General features: G+C 39.3%; 4 protein-coding genes across 6 annotated transcripts in view; 3 read left to right on the forward strand and 1 right to left on the reverse strand.

Annotated features, from left to right (window-relative positions):
* The first annotated feature begins 996 nt into the window (after nt 1–996).
* On the forward strand, nt 997–4,378 carry LOC111491412. Its single transcript, XM_023140328.1, has 8 exons — nt 997–1,210; nt 1,283–1,412; nt 1,497–2,160; nt 2,783–2,830; nt 3,104–3,152; nt 3,242–3,521; nt 3,816–3,945; nt 4,158–4,378. Exons 1-8 carry the CDS (start codon nt 1,078–1,080, stop codon nt 4,233–4,235), a joined length of 1,512 nt encoding a protein of 503 aa, XP_022996096.1. The 5' UTR covers nt 997–1,077; the 3' UTR covers nt 4,236–4,378.
* A 1,178-nt stretch (nt 4,379–5,556) lies between these two features.
* On the forward strand, nt 5,557–9,425 carry LOC111491045 (mitogen-activated protein kinase 4-like). Its single transcript, XM_023139779.1, has 6 exons — nt 5,557–6,014; nt 6,607–6,736; nt 7,700–7,837; nt 8,330–8,662; nt 8,736–8,919; nt 9,000–9,425. The coding sequence occupies exons 1-6, from the start codon at nt 5,848–5,850 to the stop codon at nt 9,191–9,193; spliced, it is 1,146 nt and encodes a 381-aa protein (XP_022995547.1). The 5' UTR covers nt 5,557–5,847; the 3' UTR covers nt 9,194–9,425.
* A 971-nt stretch (nt 9,426–10,396) lies between these two features.
* On the forward strand, nt 10,397–12,957 carry LOC111491044. Its single transcript, XM_023139778.1, has 3 exons — nt 10,397–11,553; nt 12,103–12,645; nt 12,727–12,957. The coding sequence occupies exons 1-3, from the start codon at nt 10,675–10,677 to the stop codon at nt 12,829–12,831; spliced, it is 1,527 nt and encodes a 508-aa protein (XP_022995546.1). The 5' UTR covers nt 10,397–10,674; the 3' UTR covers nt 12,832–12,957.
* Nucleotides 12,958–13,496: 539 nt separating this feature from the next.
* The window catches only part of LOC111491043 (homeobox protein BEL1 homolog), a 3,986-nt gene continuing 715 nt past the window's right edge, over nt 13,497–16,767 (reverse strand). Inside the window, exons 1-6 of one of the 3 annotated variants that reach the window (XM_023139776.1) lie at nt 16,558–16,680; nt 16,144–16,434; nt 15,306–16,061; nt 14,838–15,220; nt 14,633–14,693; nt 13,497–14,349 (exon numbers count right to left, since the gene is read on the reverse strand). In XM_023139776.1, coding sequence (XP_022995544.1) covers nt 13,780–14,349; nt 14,633–14,693; nt 14,838–15,220; nt 15,306–15,995 — 1,704 coding nt within the window. In that variant the 5' untranslated portion in view covers nt 15,996–16,061; nt 16,144–16,434; nt 16,558–16,680 and the 3' untranslated portion in view covers nt 13,497–13,779. Of the gene's footprint in view, nt 14,350–14,632; nt 14,694–14,837; nt 15,221–15,305; nt 16,062–16,139; nt 16,435–16,557; nt 16,681–16,767 lie in introns of those variants that run through there. The other 2 variants (XM_023139775.1, XM_023139777.1) reach the window with 2 other exon arrangements.

Here is a 16,767-nt window from a genome sequence, read left to right on the forward strand (position 1 = left end):
TGACACACTATTCGGTGTCTGGTTATGACATCATTTATAACAACTCAAGTCTAGCAGACATACATTATTCTATTTAGATTTTCTTTTTCGAGATTCCCCTCAAGATTTTAAAAAAGTTTGGTAGGGAGAAGTTTTCATACCTTTATAAAGAATACTTCGCTCCCCTCTCCCAACCGATGTGAAATCTCACGTAGGAGCCAGTGTCCTCGTTGGCACACTGGGCAGTATCTGGCTATGATACCATTTATAACAGTCCAAATCCACCCTAGCAGATATTGTCTTCTTAGTGTTTTTCTTTCGAGCTTTCCTTCAAGATTTTAAAATGTGTCCAGTAGGGAGAGGTTTCCACACCCTTATAAAAAAATGGTTTGTTTCCTTCTCCAGCCGATGTGAAATCTCACAATTCACCTCCTTAGTTGTCAGTGTCCTCATTGGCACACTATGCAATGTCTGACTCTGATACCATTTATAACCGTCCAAGTTTACTGCTAGCAGATATTATCCTCTTTAGTGTTTTTCTTTCGAGCTTCCCTTCAAGATTCAGCAGGGAGAGGTTTCCACACCGTTATAAAGAATATTTTGTTTTCTTCTCTAACCAATTGGAATCTCGCATATATAATAATTAAGCAGTAAAAAGAAGGCAATGCCAATAAACATCTTTTAGATATAAATAATAATGATAATAATGGATGCGTGCGTGTGGCATATGTTTGATTTTGTCCTCGTCTGGCAATTATGTGTTGATGTGTTGCAATGTCACTGTAATCAAAAGAGAGAAATTTTAGGGTTTGTGAGAGAGTTTGTGGAACCACCGGCAAGACGAAAGAAGTTGGTGATTACGTAATACAAATCTACGTACAAAAAAAAAAGCAAGTCGATTGCTGGAATGTCGTTTTAGGGTTAGATGGGAAGAAGAAGGGCCCCACTTCCCAAGTCTTCTTTGTCGGCCGCCTCATCTCCATAAGAGCCCTCACACAAACCAACACACTGTGATAAAAGATAGATAATTGAGTGGCACCCATTAACCATACCCTTCAAAACCCTTATTTTTCTCTCTCATAGCTTAAGTTTCAAGAAATGGGTCACCATTCTTGCTGCAACCAGCAGAAGGTCAAGCGAGGACTCTGGTCGCCGGAAGAGGACGAGAAGCTCATTCGCTACATCACCACTCATGGTTATGGCTGCTGGAGCGAAGTTCCAGAGAAAGCAGGTAGAACCAAGGACATGTTAAATTAACTGTATTTCAATAATTGTCTGACTCCATCTTATCCATGCTTACTAGGGTTACAAAGATGTGGGAAGAGTTGTCGTTTAAGGTGGATAAATTATTTGAGACCCGACATTAGAAGAGGCAGATTTACACCCGAGGAGGAGAAGTTGATCATCAGCCTTCATGGGGTTGTCGGAAACAGGTTTCCTAATCTAGCAGTTTAGTTTCGTTAATTAATTGTAATTCTCGAATCTTGATTCGGAGATTACTATATTTTGTATTATAGGTGGGCTCACATAGCAAGTCATCTGCCAGGTAGAACAGATAATGAGATAAAAAACTACTGGAACTCGTGGATCAAGAAGAAGATTCGAAGACCTAACTCTATAGCTCCTGCTACCATGACGATGACCACGACCACCGTCCCCACCACCAACACGGAACACATTCAACTAAGTTCGAATCCCCACCAACTCAATTTCCTCACACAAGACCTAACAACCAAGCAACTCTCCCTCCATCAAGAAACCCTATTCCCCACTCTTTCTTGTCCACTCTTCACATTCAACACATCCTCTCAAGAACTATTCCATGACACATTAAGTCTCAACCCTGATACTACTACTACTTGGCACTTGAACCACCCATACCATCACCACCACCACCACCAGTTTCTGTCGGAGGTGCTCAACCCTCAAATCGAATTGGGGGCTACGACAAGCGTTATGAACAACACGAATAGCTATTTGCCACCATTGATAGAGAACATTGAAAGCTTGGTGGGAATGGATGATGAAGGGGAGATGGCATTAGAGTGCTTGCAAAGGCAGGATGTAAATGATTGGGTGGTCGAGTCGAGCCAGCCACAAAACTCGAACTTTCTCTTTTGGGAAAACGTTGAAGGATCTCTTGGTGGGGAAGAAGTTATAGCACCAACTTCAAATTCCACCATTTGAGGAGGAACAGAAGGAGCTAATACATTATCTATCACCTTCTAATTTCCTTTCATTTCCATAAGATTATATATATACATATATATATATATATATATATATTGGGATAGTGGGCTTGTTTTATTTTATTATTTTTATTATTTTTGCTTGATTGTTTGTTGTGTAAATAATATAACATATAAAAAGGGGTGAAAAAGTTTGTTCATTTGGGGTTTGGAAAAATATAGAGAGGAAGAGAAAAAAAAAACATTGAGAACAAAAGCAATGTGGGAATGGAAATATATTATTATGTATCAATTTAATTGTTTGATCCTAAGATTATTGAATATTTTCTCGTTCGTTCATGATATATTTTAATTTAATAATACGAGACTGTGACAGTTAATTTAGTTTATGTACGAGTTATAAACTATTTTTGGTTAAATAAATTTATGAAATTTACTAAAGCTTATATGGTAGTTTAAAATAAATAAATAAAAGTAAAATAAAATAAATATTAAGAAGCCCATTGGCTGAAAAGCCCATTATTTTGATATCCCTTTGATGGTTTATAAGTCCATGTGTATGAGATTTAGGGCTTTACGCTGTGAAGGAAGATAGTGGAAGGGTTTCTTTGTAGCTGCCGCTTCTTCCGCCCGCCGCCGTTACCGATCACTTCGTCAAAATGGTATGTCTTTTTTCCTCTCTGTGTATGATCCATGTCCAAATTTATGTGTTTGTTAATCCAGAAACGAACGGTAGATGTTCGGGAAATTAAAGGGAACTATAGGTTAGTTGTTACTCCCGTTAACTGGCGCCATTATTGGATGTATTTGGATTTGGATGCCATTAGTTTTAGCGACTTGAACTGTGGAGTGTTTTTTATTTTGTTGTTCATAATGTTAATCGAACCTTGATGGGGAGTGCATCTGTTGAAACGATCCGAATGTTGCCTTTTTAGATCATTCCAGAGAAGAACCGCAGAGAGATCTCCAAGTACCTCTTTCAAGGTAGTGAATTATATTCAATTGTGCGTTCGGTTAGGGTTTTTGTACTTCGTTGGGTAATTTATTGTTTATTTGTTGTTGTTTCGTATCAGAGGGAGTTTGTTATGCCAAGAAGGACTTCAATCTGGCCAAGCACCCAGAAATCGATGTGCCTAATTTGCAAGTGATTAAGCTGATGCAGAGTTTCAAGTCTAAAGAGTATGTTCGTGAGACATTTGCTTGGATGCATTACTATTGGTATCTCACCAACGATGGCATTGAGTTTTTGAGGACTTACCTGAATCTCCCTTCAGAAATTGTCCCGGCTACCTTGAAGAAACAAGCCAAGCCAGCTGGTCGACCATTTGGTGGCCCATCTGGAGACCGCCCACGGTTGGTCTTCTTCCCTTTTTGTGATGATTTTTCCACCTTTGGCTTTTTTGTTTTTGCTCAACTTTGTACTGGGTTTTAGCTTGTTGAGTTTACTCATGGTATTACTACTTCTCTGTTGCATAATTGTCGATTCTAAATAGGCTTCTTCTGCATCGATTAGATTGAATTTGGAACTTAGTTAATCTCTCACATTGATATGACTTGGCTACTGATTGTGTACTACAATTGATATCGGAATTATTTCATATTTTGATTATTCTCTTATCCTCATCCCATGGTGTTTCTGTTGATTAGTCCGTCAAGATTTGACGGAGAAAGAAGATTTGGTGGTGATCGGGATGGCTACCGTGGTGGTCCTCGTGGGTCTGGTGGTGATTTTGGTGATAAGGGTGGAGCTCCTGCTGATTACAGACCTTCATTCGGGGTAAGCAGTTTTGCCACTCTTAATATTTCCCAACTCTTGATACTCATACTCAAAATAGTTCATTTGTAATTTGTATGAGATCGGTGAGATCCCAACTAGAAATTGTTTGATCTTGATGTTAATATAAATTTGAATTTTAGTTTCCGTTTCCTCTCCCAGTTGAAGGTAGTAAAGTTAATATTGTCACCACATTGGTGGATTTATCACTGTAGGGTCCTGGTGGAAGGCCTGGGTTTGGGCGTGGAGCTGGTGGCTATGGAGGAGCGCCGGCACCCTCAAATCTCGAATGAGACAACATCAATAGGCTTATGGGGAGTGTTTTTGTTGTTAGTTTTAGTTTCTAAACAAAATGAACTGCAGATGATCTTGAATCAAACTCATGAGATTATATCAGTTTTGCTTGCCTATAATTGATTGTCGGATTTTTTTTATTGCTGAAGTTTGTTTGAGCTCCCTTGCTGATCCCCAAAATTCAATTCTCACTATTTTTAGATCATAAATTTATGAACTTATTCCGGAAGTTGTTGCATACACGGCCGAATTGCTTGCATTTTGGATTAGTTGGGCCATTTACCCAAACAAGGTTTGACTGTCGAACAGTCGACCAAGTAGCCAGGGAGTAGAAGAAGAGAAGGGAAGGTTCTTACTCAGCCAGCAGACCTCCCGTGAAACAGCACCACCATATCCCTAAAAAGATGGAAAAGTACTTCACTGGTGAACTTTCCCAATCAGCTTCTTCTTTCTCTGAAATTATTAATTTAGCTTGCGTTTGGAGTGGAGCGTTGGATCGAATCCACAGTTACGAGCTCGAGCTCGTACGTCACAGTCACGAGCTCGTATGCTACAGTTACGAGCTTGTTCGTTACAATTACGAGTTAAACAACTGTATTTGTTCTTAATTAACTAACTCTCGAGAAAACATACAAGTTAAATATCTAAATCTTTGCAGAAATTTTATCCTTCTTAATTTATGGTGGCACGTCTGCAATTTCCCAGAAAGATAAATCTTTTTTTATGGGCCCTTTTATAAGCCTCAACAATCTAAAGGGTAGTTGAGAAAGATTGTTTCTTGTTGTAAGATTTGTACCTATTTATTAGTTCTTTTATTATTAATTTCGTGTTATTGTGCTTACACCTACTTATATAAATTAAATAAATAAAGTTCATTTTCTATTTTGAATGGTCTTCTCCGGACACGGATTTAAAATCATGATATGATGCAATCTTATATAGAAAAACAATCATAATCTCATTGACTTTTCCATATCCAATAATAATAAATGGTTGAGAAAAAAAGATTGGTTTAGAAAAATAAATAATGTTTAGCATTAGAAATAATATATATATATATAGTGATGTATTTCACAAGGCTTGAATTGGGCTACCAAAATTTTAATTATACAATTTATGGAAGCAATTAATGAATTCAATATGTTTATTGTTCACCAACAAGCAACCATTTTCCTATGCAAGGAGGACAATTTTAAGGATGTTCGAGAGAGAGCAAAAAAAAAAAAAGGGCTAAAGGTATGGCTGAGCTGACCCAACCAACAGCAACAGTGAAAGGGGGAAAAAATTGCATTAATGGCGGATTCAATTAGATGTTATTGGAGTGGAGGAGGCGTTTGTTTGGGTGGAGGGGAAAAGTCAGCTTTGATTCACGGATTTTCAAACCATTTTCGGATCAAAAGAAGCAATCGACATTGGCAATCAATCACTCGCCCCTCTTCACATTTTTCAGACCTTACTTTTTAAAAAAGCCCCAATCTACCTTTTCCAGTAACCCCATTTTGTCATCTCCCTTCCGATGCTTCCCAAAATATAGCATTCATTTACAAAGACAAACCTCCCCAGTTGCTGCTTCCTTCGAAACCGCTTCTGGGTCTTCTTCCAATTCCAGAAATGGCTACTAAAGATTCGAGTTCTGCGAGTGAGGGCAAGATTAAAGGGGTTCTCACCCATGGCGGCCGATATGTGCAGTATAACGTCTACGGTAACTTGTTTGAGGTTTCGGCTAAGTATGTTCCTCCTTTGCGACCCATTGGTAGAGGCGCTTATGGTCTTGTTTGGTAAGATCTTTATGTCTGATGGTGGGGTTTTCTCTGTTTTTGATGATTTTTTGATCTTTAAATTGCCCTTCTCCTCTTCTTTTACCTGTTTTCTTAAAAGTATGTGGAAGTTTTGGCGGTCCTCCTCCTGATCTGCTTTGCAGTTTCATGATAATATGCTTGTTTGAATTAGGAATTTTTCTGTAGGGGGTTTTCAGAGATTTAATCACCCAGTGTTGTATGGAGTAAGAGGATTTGTAGTGGCTCATTTTGATGCAGTTTGTAATGATTTGAGCATGGTTGGCTAGGTTGAAAACTAGCGATTTCATCAAACTTGAGTTCAATTAAGGCTAACCTTTTGCCCCCAAGATGGCCCCATTGGCTTAGGCCCTATGGTCTCTGAGTAATACCTATCCAGAGGTTGAGTGTTTGAATCTTGGAATGAGCTTAATAAGGAAAACCCTTGGTGCCTCCAGAGCTTGTTGTTTTGTCTCAATCACTTACTGCTATTTGTAAATGTTTGGCCATTCACTTGAAGTTTTAAGTATTCTTCAGTAGTATTGCAGTGAGTTCCATAGTGGTGTGCTGGGTCACATAGTTTCTTTCTCTGCAGCGCTGCTGTAAATTCAGAGACACATGAAGAGGTTGCTATCAAGAAAATTGGAAATGCATTTGATAATATAATCGATGCCAAGAGGACATTGAGAGAAATTAAGCTTCTTTGCCACATGGAACATGAAAATGTATGGTTTGCTTCTAATGACTTATAGTCTTCATTCTTTATTTTAAATTCCGTGCTTTCTTATTGTAACAATCTAAGCCCACCATTTGTAGATATTGTCCTCTTAGGGCTTTCACCTTCGAACTTCCCCTCAAGGTTTTTAAAACCCGTATGCTAGAGAAAGGTCTCCACACCCTTATAAAGAATGCTTTGCTTCCCTCTCCAACCGATGTGGGATCTCACAATCCACCCTCCTTCAAGACCAGCGTCTTCGCTGGCACACCCCCAGTGTCCACCCTCCTTCGGTTGGAGAGGGGTACAAAACATTCCTTATAAGGGTGTAGAAACCTCTCCCTAGTAGACGCATTTCAAAACTTTGAGGGGAAGCTTAGAAGGGAAAGCTCAAAGAAAATAATATCTGCTAGTGGTAGCTTGGGCTAGTTACAAATGGTATTAAAATCAGTCACTGGACAGTGTACTAGCGAGGACATTGGGCCCCCAAGTGGGGTGGATTGTGAGATCTCACATCGGTTGGAGAGGGGAACGAAACATTTCTTATAAGGGTGTAGAAACCTCTCCCTATCAAGCGCATTTTAAAACCTTGAGGGGAAGCCCAGAAACGAAAGCCCAAAAAGAACAATATCTGCTAGTGGTGGACTTCGGCTATTACAAATGGTATTAGAAGAGTGTAGAAATCTACGAGGACGTTGGGCTAGTCACCAACGAGGACGTTGGGCTCCCAAGGGGTGTGGATTGTGAGATCCCACAACAGTAGGAGAGGAGAATGAAACATTCCTTACAAGAGTGTAGAAACCTCTCTCTAGCAAACGCGTTTTAAAACCTTGAGGGTAAACTCGGAAGGGAAAGCCCAAAAAATACAATAACGGCTAGCGGTGAGCTTGGGCTGTTAAGAGAGAGAGAGAGAGGCGAGTATTGGTTTATCTGTTTCATCCTCTATAACTGCTCAATTTCTAACTCTTCACAGATTATCGCCATCAGAGACATCATTCGACCCCCAAAAAGAGAGGTCTTTAATGATGTGTACATTGTTTACGAGTTGATGGATACCGATCTCCATCAAATAATTCGCTCTGACCAATCACTGACAGATGACCATTGCCAGGTTTGATGCTGCAATCTTGCTTCATTTCCTTCTCTATTCCCACAGATCATTTTTACAAAATAGTAGTTCAACACACTCATAGTTGTTCTATACTTCTTGGGATCTAAACATTTAAACTTCAATCATTCTTCCCTTGATTTTAGTGGGTTCGAGCCATACTCACTCAGAAAAGAAGTAAAAAATGTAAAGTTCCAAGCTTGTTATCATAGTTGACTCAAGAAAAGTTTTCCCCTGATGAACTGGTGATTATACTTTCAATATGAAACTTCTTGACCATTCTGTAATTGATGTCAATGTATGAATTTCTGTTGGGGTTTCATTCAGTGTGAGGTTTTCATAATTGATTCATGTCGGGTTTCGTTCATTAGTATATGTTACTACTTTTCATAATCGATCCATTTTCTCAAGCTAGCTTGAACACTGATTACCTACATATAATTTAATATTCTACGAGTTATCTTGTCACTATACTGACATGTTACGCGTTAGCAGTACTTTATGTATCAGTTATTGCGCGGGCTGAAATATGTTCATTCAGCCAAGGTCCTGCACCGTGATCTGAAGCCAAGCAACCTGCTACTGAATGCAAATTGCGACCTTAAAATTGGAGACTTTGGGTTGGCAAGGACAACGTCTGAAACTGACTTCATGACTGAATATGTGGTCACTCGTTGGTACCGAGCGCCAGAATTGCTGCTCAATTGTTCAGAGTACACTGCCGCCATTGATGTCTGGTCTGTTGGATGCATACTTGGTGAGATCATGACCCGAGAGCCTCTCTTCCCTGGAAAAGATTATGTTCATCAACTAAGACTTATAACTGAGGTACAACTTTCAAATCTGCATTCAATTTCTGTGTTTCATGGCCTTAATAGCATACATCGTTTCTATGTAATAGCTACTTGGATCACCAGATGATGCCAGTCTAGGATTTCTTCGAAGCGATAACGCTCGAAGATATGTCAAGCAGCTTCCTCAGTACAAGAAACAACAATTCTCAACTAGATTTCCCAACATGTCTCCAGCTGCCTTGGATCTTCTAGAAAAGATGCTCGTGTTTGATCCAAACAAACGCATCACAGGTGAGTAAAAACCCTTCATATTTTAACCGAAAAACGATGCTTTGATCGGTTGGTATCTGATGTTCTGTACCATTTTGTAGTTGAGGAGGCACTCTGTCATCCATACTTGCAATCTCTTCACGACATCAACGACGAGCCAGTGTGTGGCAGACCTTTCAATTTCAATTTCGAGCAACCATCGTGCACTGAAGAGCATATCAAAGAACTGATCTGGAAAGAATGTGTCCGGTTCAATCCTGATGAATCAGCGAGGAGGACGACCCTTTGCGTTTAAGGCGATGTAGATGGTGGAAATTGAAGGAACACGTTGTTTTATTGTTCCTGAATAGGAAGGATTTAATGTGATGAAGTAGATAAGAACAGGTGTAAAACTTGTATGCTTTTTACCCATATAAATTGGAGTCCTGTATTGTACAAGGAGTTGATTGATGCTGATTCCTGCGAGTGAGGGAATTTAACTAAGAACAACACACCAAAAAAAGATGCAAACTGGGGCTCTGTATTAAGTTCTTTTCTGATTCGAAGCTCGCCGACGTTCATGGCGACTGAGATCTCCGCCGTTGCAACCACAGCATAGTACCGGTTTAATTTCATGGAAACTATTGAGGATTGGGTTTATAAGCCAAGCCATTGTCTCTACGAGACGTCTATATTATTAATATTTTTTCGTTTTTGAAAATTAACCTTTTAAATCATAAATATTCATTGTGGCAATATTCATAGATTTCAATTTATAATATTTTATAAATGTATTAATATTTAATTCAAAAGTAACATTTAATTAATGTATTTGAGTGAATTAACGTGGGATGTGGAGTAACATAAGTGGCAAACATCGTACTTTGTCGCTACGGGAATCTCCACACATAAATTTCCTTTTTTTAAAAATAAAATTAATTTACTAAATTGAATTGTGATAAAAGAAAAAGTGGTTTAAATTTGATCAATTAATTTAGCATACATCAATAAGCTTTTTTATTAATTAATTAAACTCTAAACTTCTAGTTATTAATTAATAAAAAAGATTTAAATAATAATTCATAGCTATTGGAAGCATAATCATTAATTCCATGCCGTGAGAGACTCTTGCGTGAAGCTTAAATCATATCCATTAATAAAGTTATTTATTTTTTCATATAAGTTTTTAAGAAACATTTCAATTAATTTGGTCCATAATTAGGGTTGCAATTAAATGATATGAATTTAAACCCAATCTATGAAAAGCAATTTAATTTTCTTTATTATGCAATGTATTCTCTAGAAATTTATTTTTTAAGATTCAGGAATAATATTTTATTTTTGCTTTAAAATTTTAATTAGATTAAATACATTCCTTTTAATTACAATTAAATTCTAAACAAATCCATTCAAATTAAATATTCTTTAAAAAAATTTAAAAATTAAAGAGCGATTTTGAAAAAGACCCAAGGGAGGAAGTTGAACCAACCGGGTCCAACCAAAATAAACCCACAAAATTATCGTGTACGACGCGCTCAGCATAGATCCCCATCACGCCTCTTATCGCAGCCGTTAAAACCCTAAAAGGGAAAAGGTTTGGTGAATGAAGATGATCTTCCTGATCGCTTCGCCTCCTCCCCCTGTCACTCCCACTCTCTCTTTCCAGTCCAGCCCACAACGATCGCTTCGTTTCGAGTCCGCATTGTTGAACGCGTCCGATTTCGAAGGATTCCTTCTTCAATTTCTTCTTCTTCTTCTTCTTCTTCTTCAGATTTTTAGTCTCGGAAGAATTGGAGAATGAAAGAATCAGAGAAAGTGTTTTGGGATCAGATGAAAAATCCGACTGGAAATCCTCACATTGCCGCCATCAATTCTCCCTCCAAAATCTCCTCTAAGCTCCTTCTCTGTCTCATCTTCTTCGTCTCTTTCACTTACCTCATTTACTCTCTCAAACTCCTTTCCTCTTCCCGCCCCTGCCCCGACCTACACCCATTTTCCTCTCATCGAATCTCCAATCTCTCCGCTCTCGCTGGAATCTCTCCTCTTTCCCTTCATCTTCCTCCGCCCCTCAGTAATCAGACGGAGCTCCGGCATGTAGTGTTCGGAATTGCCGCATCAGCCAAGCTCTGGGAGCAGCGGAAGGATTACATCAAGCTCTGGTTCAAACCGGAGGAGATGAGGGGGACGGTCTGGTTGGACCGTAAGGTGAAAACTGACTACGATTCCGACGATCTCCCGCCCATTAGGATCTCCGGCGACACGTCGAAGTTCGCATACAAGAACCGGCAGGGGCACCGGTCGGCGATTCGAATCTCGCGAATCGTGTCGGAGACGTTTCGTCTGGGGTTGAAGGATGTGAGGTGGTTTGTGATGGGGGACGACGACACCGTTTTCGTGACGGAGAATTTGATTAGGGTTTTGAGGAAGTACGACCATAACCAGTTGTATTACATTGGGAGCTTATCAGAAAGCCATTTGCAGAACATTTATTTCTCGTATTCCATGGCGTACGGCGGCGGCGGGTTTGCCATTAGCTACCCGTTAGCGAAAGCTTTGGTGAGAATGCAGGATCGCTGTATTCAGAGATATCCCGGATTGTACGGTTCCGATGACCGGATGCAGGCCTGCATGGCGGAGCTAGGTGTTCCCCTCACCAAACACCTGGGTTTCCACCAGGTACGTTTAATTAAAAGTTGTGTATATTATTCTGCATCGTGTTCTGACTTGTCGGTGGCGATTTGAAGTGGGTTTTGCTTTTGGGTTTCATTTTCTTCACCTGCAAATCTGCCGACTGCTTGGGGTGGCTTTTGAGGGTAAATTATTGCTTTGGATGGGCCGAGTTATGGCCGAGTGGATAGTGAGTCACTGCCGAGTTGCTTATTCTTTTAGGGGTTTGATTTAATTCTGACATCGTGCATCTTTTAATATGCTGGACAAGTTCGAGGCATTGGGAGTTGGGGAAATTTTGAATAATTTAAATATATTTAATCTGAAAACTATATATTATAATTTGAACTCAAGATTTGGGTCTAAATCTAGGGTGAACAATAAGTGAGAATGAGTGTTATATAAGCATTAAAAAGAAAACTCAGAAGTCCACTGAAGATCTGCCACTTCTTTGTCTACACTTAGGCTCCTTGCTAAGGAATGGGACCCATTTTCTACTTTCCTCTGTGTTTGATTATTGGCAATGTTACTGAATGAATCTATTTTTTCATCAATTAGTACGATGTGTATGGCAATCTATTCGGCCTGCTTGCAGCTCACCCGATCACGCCCTTCGTGTCAATTCACCACCTCGACGTAGTTGAACCAATCTTCCCCAATGTCACCCGCCTCCAGGCCCTCCAACGTCTCAAAATTCCAATGCAGGTCGACTCTGCAGGTCTAATGCAGCAATCCATCTGCTACCACAAGTCCAACACCTGGACCATCTCCATCTCGTGGGGCTTCGCCATCCAGATCTTCCGTGGCATCCTATCGCCCCGTGAAGTCGAAATGCCAGCTAGAACATTCCTTAATTGGTACCGCCGGGCTGATTACACAGCTTACGCATTCAACACCCGACCAGTCAGCCGAAACCCCTGCCAGAAGGCATTTGTGTTTTACTTGTCTGATGCCCAATTGAACTCGACGACAGGGCAGACGATCAGCAAGTACACTCGACACCGGATGCCTCAGCCAACGTGCAAGTGGAAGAGTCCAAGCCCAGCTAGCATCGACATCGTCCAGGTGATCAAGAAACAAGACCCCAACTTGTGGGACAGAGTAAGTAGTTGGATTCATTTTGATAGTAAAACTGAAATACTTTTGATTGATCTTGATTGTGTGTTTTTGTGTAATAATCAGTCTCCAAGGAGAAATTGTTGCAGAGTGATGAGATCAAGGGAGAAGAAGACGATGATGGTGGAAGTTGGGATATGCAGAGAAGGTGAAATCATTGAAGTAAAATAATTATCTTTTTTTGTTATAAATTATTTAGATATCCTCTAAGGATTTTAATGTAGAAATTAAGGTTGTATCTGATTACTTTATATAAATATATATAGAATATGATCTAAAATAACTTCTAACAGAATTTAGTATTAAGTGGAAGACATGCAACTGACTTAAGCTATATAAATATGGATTGTCAGATGTTCAAAACATGTTTATTCATGAGATATTTTTTTTTAAGAAATACATAAATAAGGTTATTTTTTTTATTGAATGTGTCAATTTGATTAGGTTAAGGTTAAATTATAAGTCAATTTGGGTGGTTTATGTCAGTTTGAGTATAGCTATCAACTTAAGTATAACTCAATTTGAACATTAAAAAGACAACGCAGTGACAGTCGAACATTCGTATTCATTGGGCTCAATGGAGTGGTCAATGGTCCACTCCCACACCCTTGGTAAAGTCACCCACGAATAAATATAAAATTGTAATCATCTGCTTGAAAGATACGTCGTCTCGATCCATTCCCAAAACCGAACTCTAATATATATGTTCCAATGCAAAATTAGTTGCCTTTCTTGACAAATCTTGACAACTCCAACTCCTTTAACTCAAAAGGTCCAATATACATACCATTTGAATAATACCCTTTTGAATATCCAATTCAACTTTCATCCACAAAGGCCTCAATCTCAATTTGTAGCCATATAATATTCAATATTCAATACACACAAATTAAATTCATAATATCTATAAATTAAAATCACAACCATCCATTCCATTAGTATATTTCTAGTTCCATATCATTATCATCGTCGTCAACGAGCCCTCCCCCAAGTATACAAAAAGCTTTACGTATATTATGTATTTGGAGTATTTGAAGCTATTGGGTTATCTATACCTAAAAAATCTCGTATTTTTCAATGACCCTTTTCAATTTTGTAGATGCTTTTTCAGGTGTGTCATTATTCGGCCAAGTCATGAAGCAATTGAGCACCCATCAAATTTCTGTAAGGAAGATTCTGAGTTTCTCCATCTAAAAGTGAATATTGAACCGGTTCACACTCTTCCATTTCATCACTTCTGAAGAAAACTGAGCTTTGTGTTGCATGTTGCTGTAACCCTAATGTCAACGACACTCCGCCGCCACCGCTACTAGAGTGGTGGTGGTTGTACGATGAGAAGTCAAGCTCCACTGTGCCAAATGCATCAGCGCCAACTCGCCCAAAACTCTGGTTTTCCATTGCTCTCATGCTTCTTGAACCGTTCTTTTCTGAGTTGTTAGAGATGATTGAAGACATACATTCCGACTCAATTCTCAAGAGTTGGTCTGGCGTTGGCTTTTGATCCACCAACCGTGTCGGGATCAATCGATGACCATCGATTTCGTCGTCGAAATCCGCCACCCCATCGGAAGAATGGCCATTAAAATTGTTGTTGATTTCTTCTCCTTGCTCCTTGGTTTCTTCTAAATACATCTCTTCCACCATTGGCTTCCACAGCCTCACCCTCGCATTAATGAACCAATTCGACACCTAATCAAAACAACAAAACTTACAACATAACAACATAACAGCAAACACAAACAGCCCTACAATCAAACATCTTTAAACTCATCAAAAAAAAAAAAAAAAAGCCTCCAATTATTACCCATTTCATGAAAATCCATCAAGCATTTACAAGAACAAAGTGGGGTTTGGTTATATTATAATAAAACAATGGATTTTGTAAGAAGATATGAACTTCAATAAAATAAGAAGGTGGTTGAACGGAATATGATGAAGTAGGGTTTTTTGTAATGTGTTTTTTTGGACTTGCCTGGCTTCTTGAGAGACCAGTTTGGCGAGCTAAAATATGTTTATCCACATCGCTAGGGTACCTGCAAATGATTCAACAAAAAATAAGAACCCCACAAGAGTTGACAGAGAAAAATGAATTAAATGATTGAAAGCAATATGGACAACAAATGGGTTTTGAGTTATGTGTGTAATTTGGCAGAAAAATGAATGATTTGAGGGTTTACGGGTGAAGAAAGTGTTCGAAAAGCCAAGCGCGAAGAACAGAAACAGAACGCTCAGGGAGGCCACGTTGAGGGCGCCATGGGTGGCTCTCCATCATGCTTATTTGATGGAAAGCTCTTTGTTGCCTTAAAGCTTGATCGATGACTTTAAGCCTTGGCGTTTCTCCTCTTGTGGTGCCTGGAGTAATTGGATCCTTTTCTTCTATTGCCTTTTTTGTGGCCTGAATTTGTCCCACAATCCCATCTTTTAGGCACCTAAAATGCCTGGACATCGCCTTCGAAGCCAACGCCGAGTATACCCTCGCCGCCCCACTCCCTGCCACCGCCTCGAATGATGCCACCACCGCCTTCATTTGCTCGCAGTAATGCCTATACCTTCTTTCAACCTACAAAGATCAAATTTTTTTAACGATTACTCTGAATCACATCAACAAAATCACTCCAATTCCTTAAAGGGTTATGTTTTTTTACCTCTTCAAGCATGGAAAAGAGCTTGGTTTTTCTCCTTTGCAAGTCCATGAAATCAAGTGATTGGAGAGAAATCTTGGTAGAAGAAGACCCATCTTCCATTTCCCATTGTTTTGGCCTATTCCCTTTGTGTTTTGGTGAAGAAGAAAAATCAAGGCCTTGTTTGTTGTTGTTGTTAATGGTGATTCCAAGGCTACAAAACTCATAAAGAAGGTCCTGAGCTGGGGCCAGAAACCTGGAGTTTCGAAGCTGAAAAATGGGGAGAGACGATGATTGGTGTTGATTTTGTTGGGGTCTGAGTTCAAAAGATTGTAAGCCAATAGAAGAAGGATTAGAGGAACTAAGAGACAAAGAAAGGCCTTGGCTTGGCCTCTCATTGGGTTCACATGGAAACACGCATCTCAAAGCAGAATCATCATCGACTAAATGGAATCTGTTATTGCTGTCTTGCGCTGCTGTCCCCCACGGCCCAACCACCATCATGTTCTGATGAAACTCATCGCCGCCGGTTGACTCGTTCGTCCCCAAATTGAACATCTCCGCCGTATCGCCGCCGGATCCAAACCCAGTTTGGATCTGGCTCGTGAATTGGGTTTGGATGTTCAAGTTAGAATTCGAATTGTAGTAAAATCCTCCTCCTCCAACTACCATCTCGTTCGGTTTCTCTTCACCTTCACAAAGCTCTCGAGCCATCAACAACCACAAAATTACTGACTTTAATTCGGAATCCCTTTGTCCGACAGCTTGTTCTTGTTCTACCTGCAAAAGAAAATAATAAAACATCCATTTGTGTATAGTAAAGTTTGAATTTTGGTTGATTATAGAGTAAAAAGAGACTAACCCAGATGAGATAAGAGGAGGAGGAGGGCGGCGACGGCGACGGCGACGGCGACGGCGTAGGAATCTGTTTATGGTTGTTTCTTAGAAGAAATGATGGGTTAAGTATGGAAAAGAGAAAGAGAAAGAGGTGATGATGAGATGGTGGTGGTGGGAGCAATGAATAATCATAATCTGTGTACGTTTATAAGCTTTCTCTCTCTCTTTTCTGCTCTGAAAGTGTTTCTTCTTTTGCTCTGTGCTTCCTTCTCTGTTTAATGGGTCAATGGGATAAATCCGTCCAAAAATAGGCGTCCTACCAATAAATAAATAATGGGAACTCAATTATTTTGGTAACAAAAAAAGATTATATATACTTTTTATGAATAAAATAAAACAAAAAAGAAATGATTAGAAGAAAAAACACAGAGGGAAGTACCACAAGAGTTGAGAAGCAAAGCAACAGAGAGTGTAATGATCATAAAAGTGTACCCAAAGAACAGAATCAACGCAGCCGCCAACATGACTTCTTCTAAACTTTTTTTATTATTATTCTTCGTTTTAATTTTTTCTTTTTCTTTTTCCTTGTTCAATCCAAGAACTGAAAAGGAAATTAAAAAAAAAAAAAAAAAAAAAAAAAAAAAGGGGG

This window comes from Cucurbita maxima, unplaced genomic scaffold (assembly GCF_002738345.1).
Source record: "Cucurbita maxima cultivar Rimu unplaced genomic scaffold, Cmax_1.0 Cma_Scf00016, whole genome shotgun sequence".
NCBI classification, from domain to species: Eukaryota; Viridiplantae; Streptophyta; class Magnoliopsida; order Cucurbitales; family Cucurbitaceae; genus Cucurbita; species Cucurbita maxima.

What these genes read in the sequence shown, in the direction of transcription:
- LOC111491412 (XM_023140328.1), top strand. Translation starts at nt 1,078, where the DNA reads ATGGGTCACCATTCTTGCTGCAACCAGCAGAAGGTCAAGCGAGGACTC. An exon ending in CACCAACTTCAAATTCCACC is followed by an intron (nt 2,161 to 2,782) that starts ATTTGAGGAGGA and finishes GTTTCTTTGTAG; the next exon opens with CTGCCGCTTCTTCCGCCCGC. An exon ending in ATTACAGACCTTCATTCGGG is followed by an intron (nt 3,946 to 4,157) that starts GTAAGCAGTTTT and finishes TTATCACTGTAG; the next exon opens with GGTCCTGGTGGAAGGCCTGG.
- LOC111491045 (XM_023139779.1), top strand. Translation starts at nt 5,848, where the DNA reads ATGGCTACTAAAGATTCGAGTTCTGCGAGTGAGGGCAAGATTAAAGGG. An exon ending in GGCGCTTATGGTCTTGTTTG is followed by an intron (nt 6,015 to 6,606) that starts GTAAGATCTTTA and finishes CTTTCTCTGCAG; the next exon opens with CGCTGCTGTAAATTCAGAGA. An exon ending in TGACAGATGACCATTGCCAG is followed by an intron (nt 7,838 to 8,329) that starts GTTTGATGCTGC and finishes ACGCGTTAGCAG; the next exon opens with TACTTTATGTATCAGTTATT.
- LOC111491044 (XM_023139778.1), top strand. Translation starts at nt 10,675, where the DNA reads ATGAAAGAATCAGAGAAAGTGTTTTGGGATCAGATGAAAAATCCGACT. An exon ending in AACACCTGGGTTTCCACCAG is followed by an intron (nt 11,554 to 12,102) that starts GTACGTTTAATT and finishes TTCATCAATTAG; the next exon opens with TACGATGTGTATGGCAATCT. An exon ending in ACCCCAACTTGTGGGACAGA is followed by an intron (nt 12,646 to 12,726) that starts GTAAGTAGTTGG and finishes TGTAATAATCAG; the next exon opens with TCTCCAAGGAGAAATTGTTG.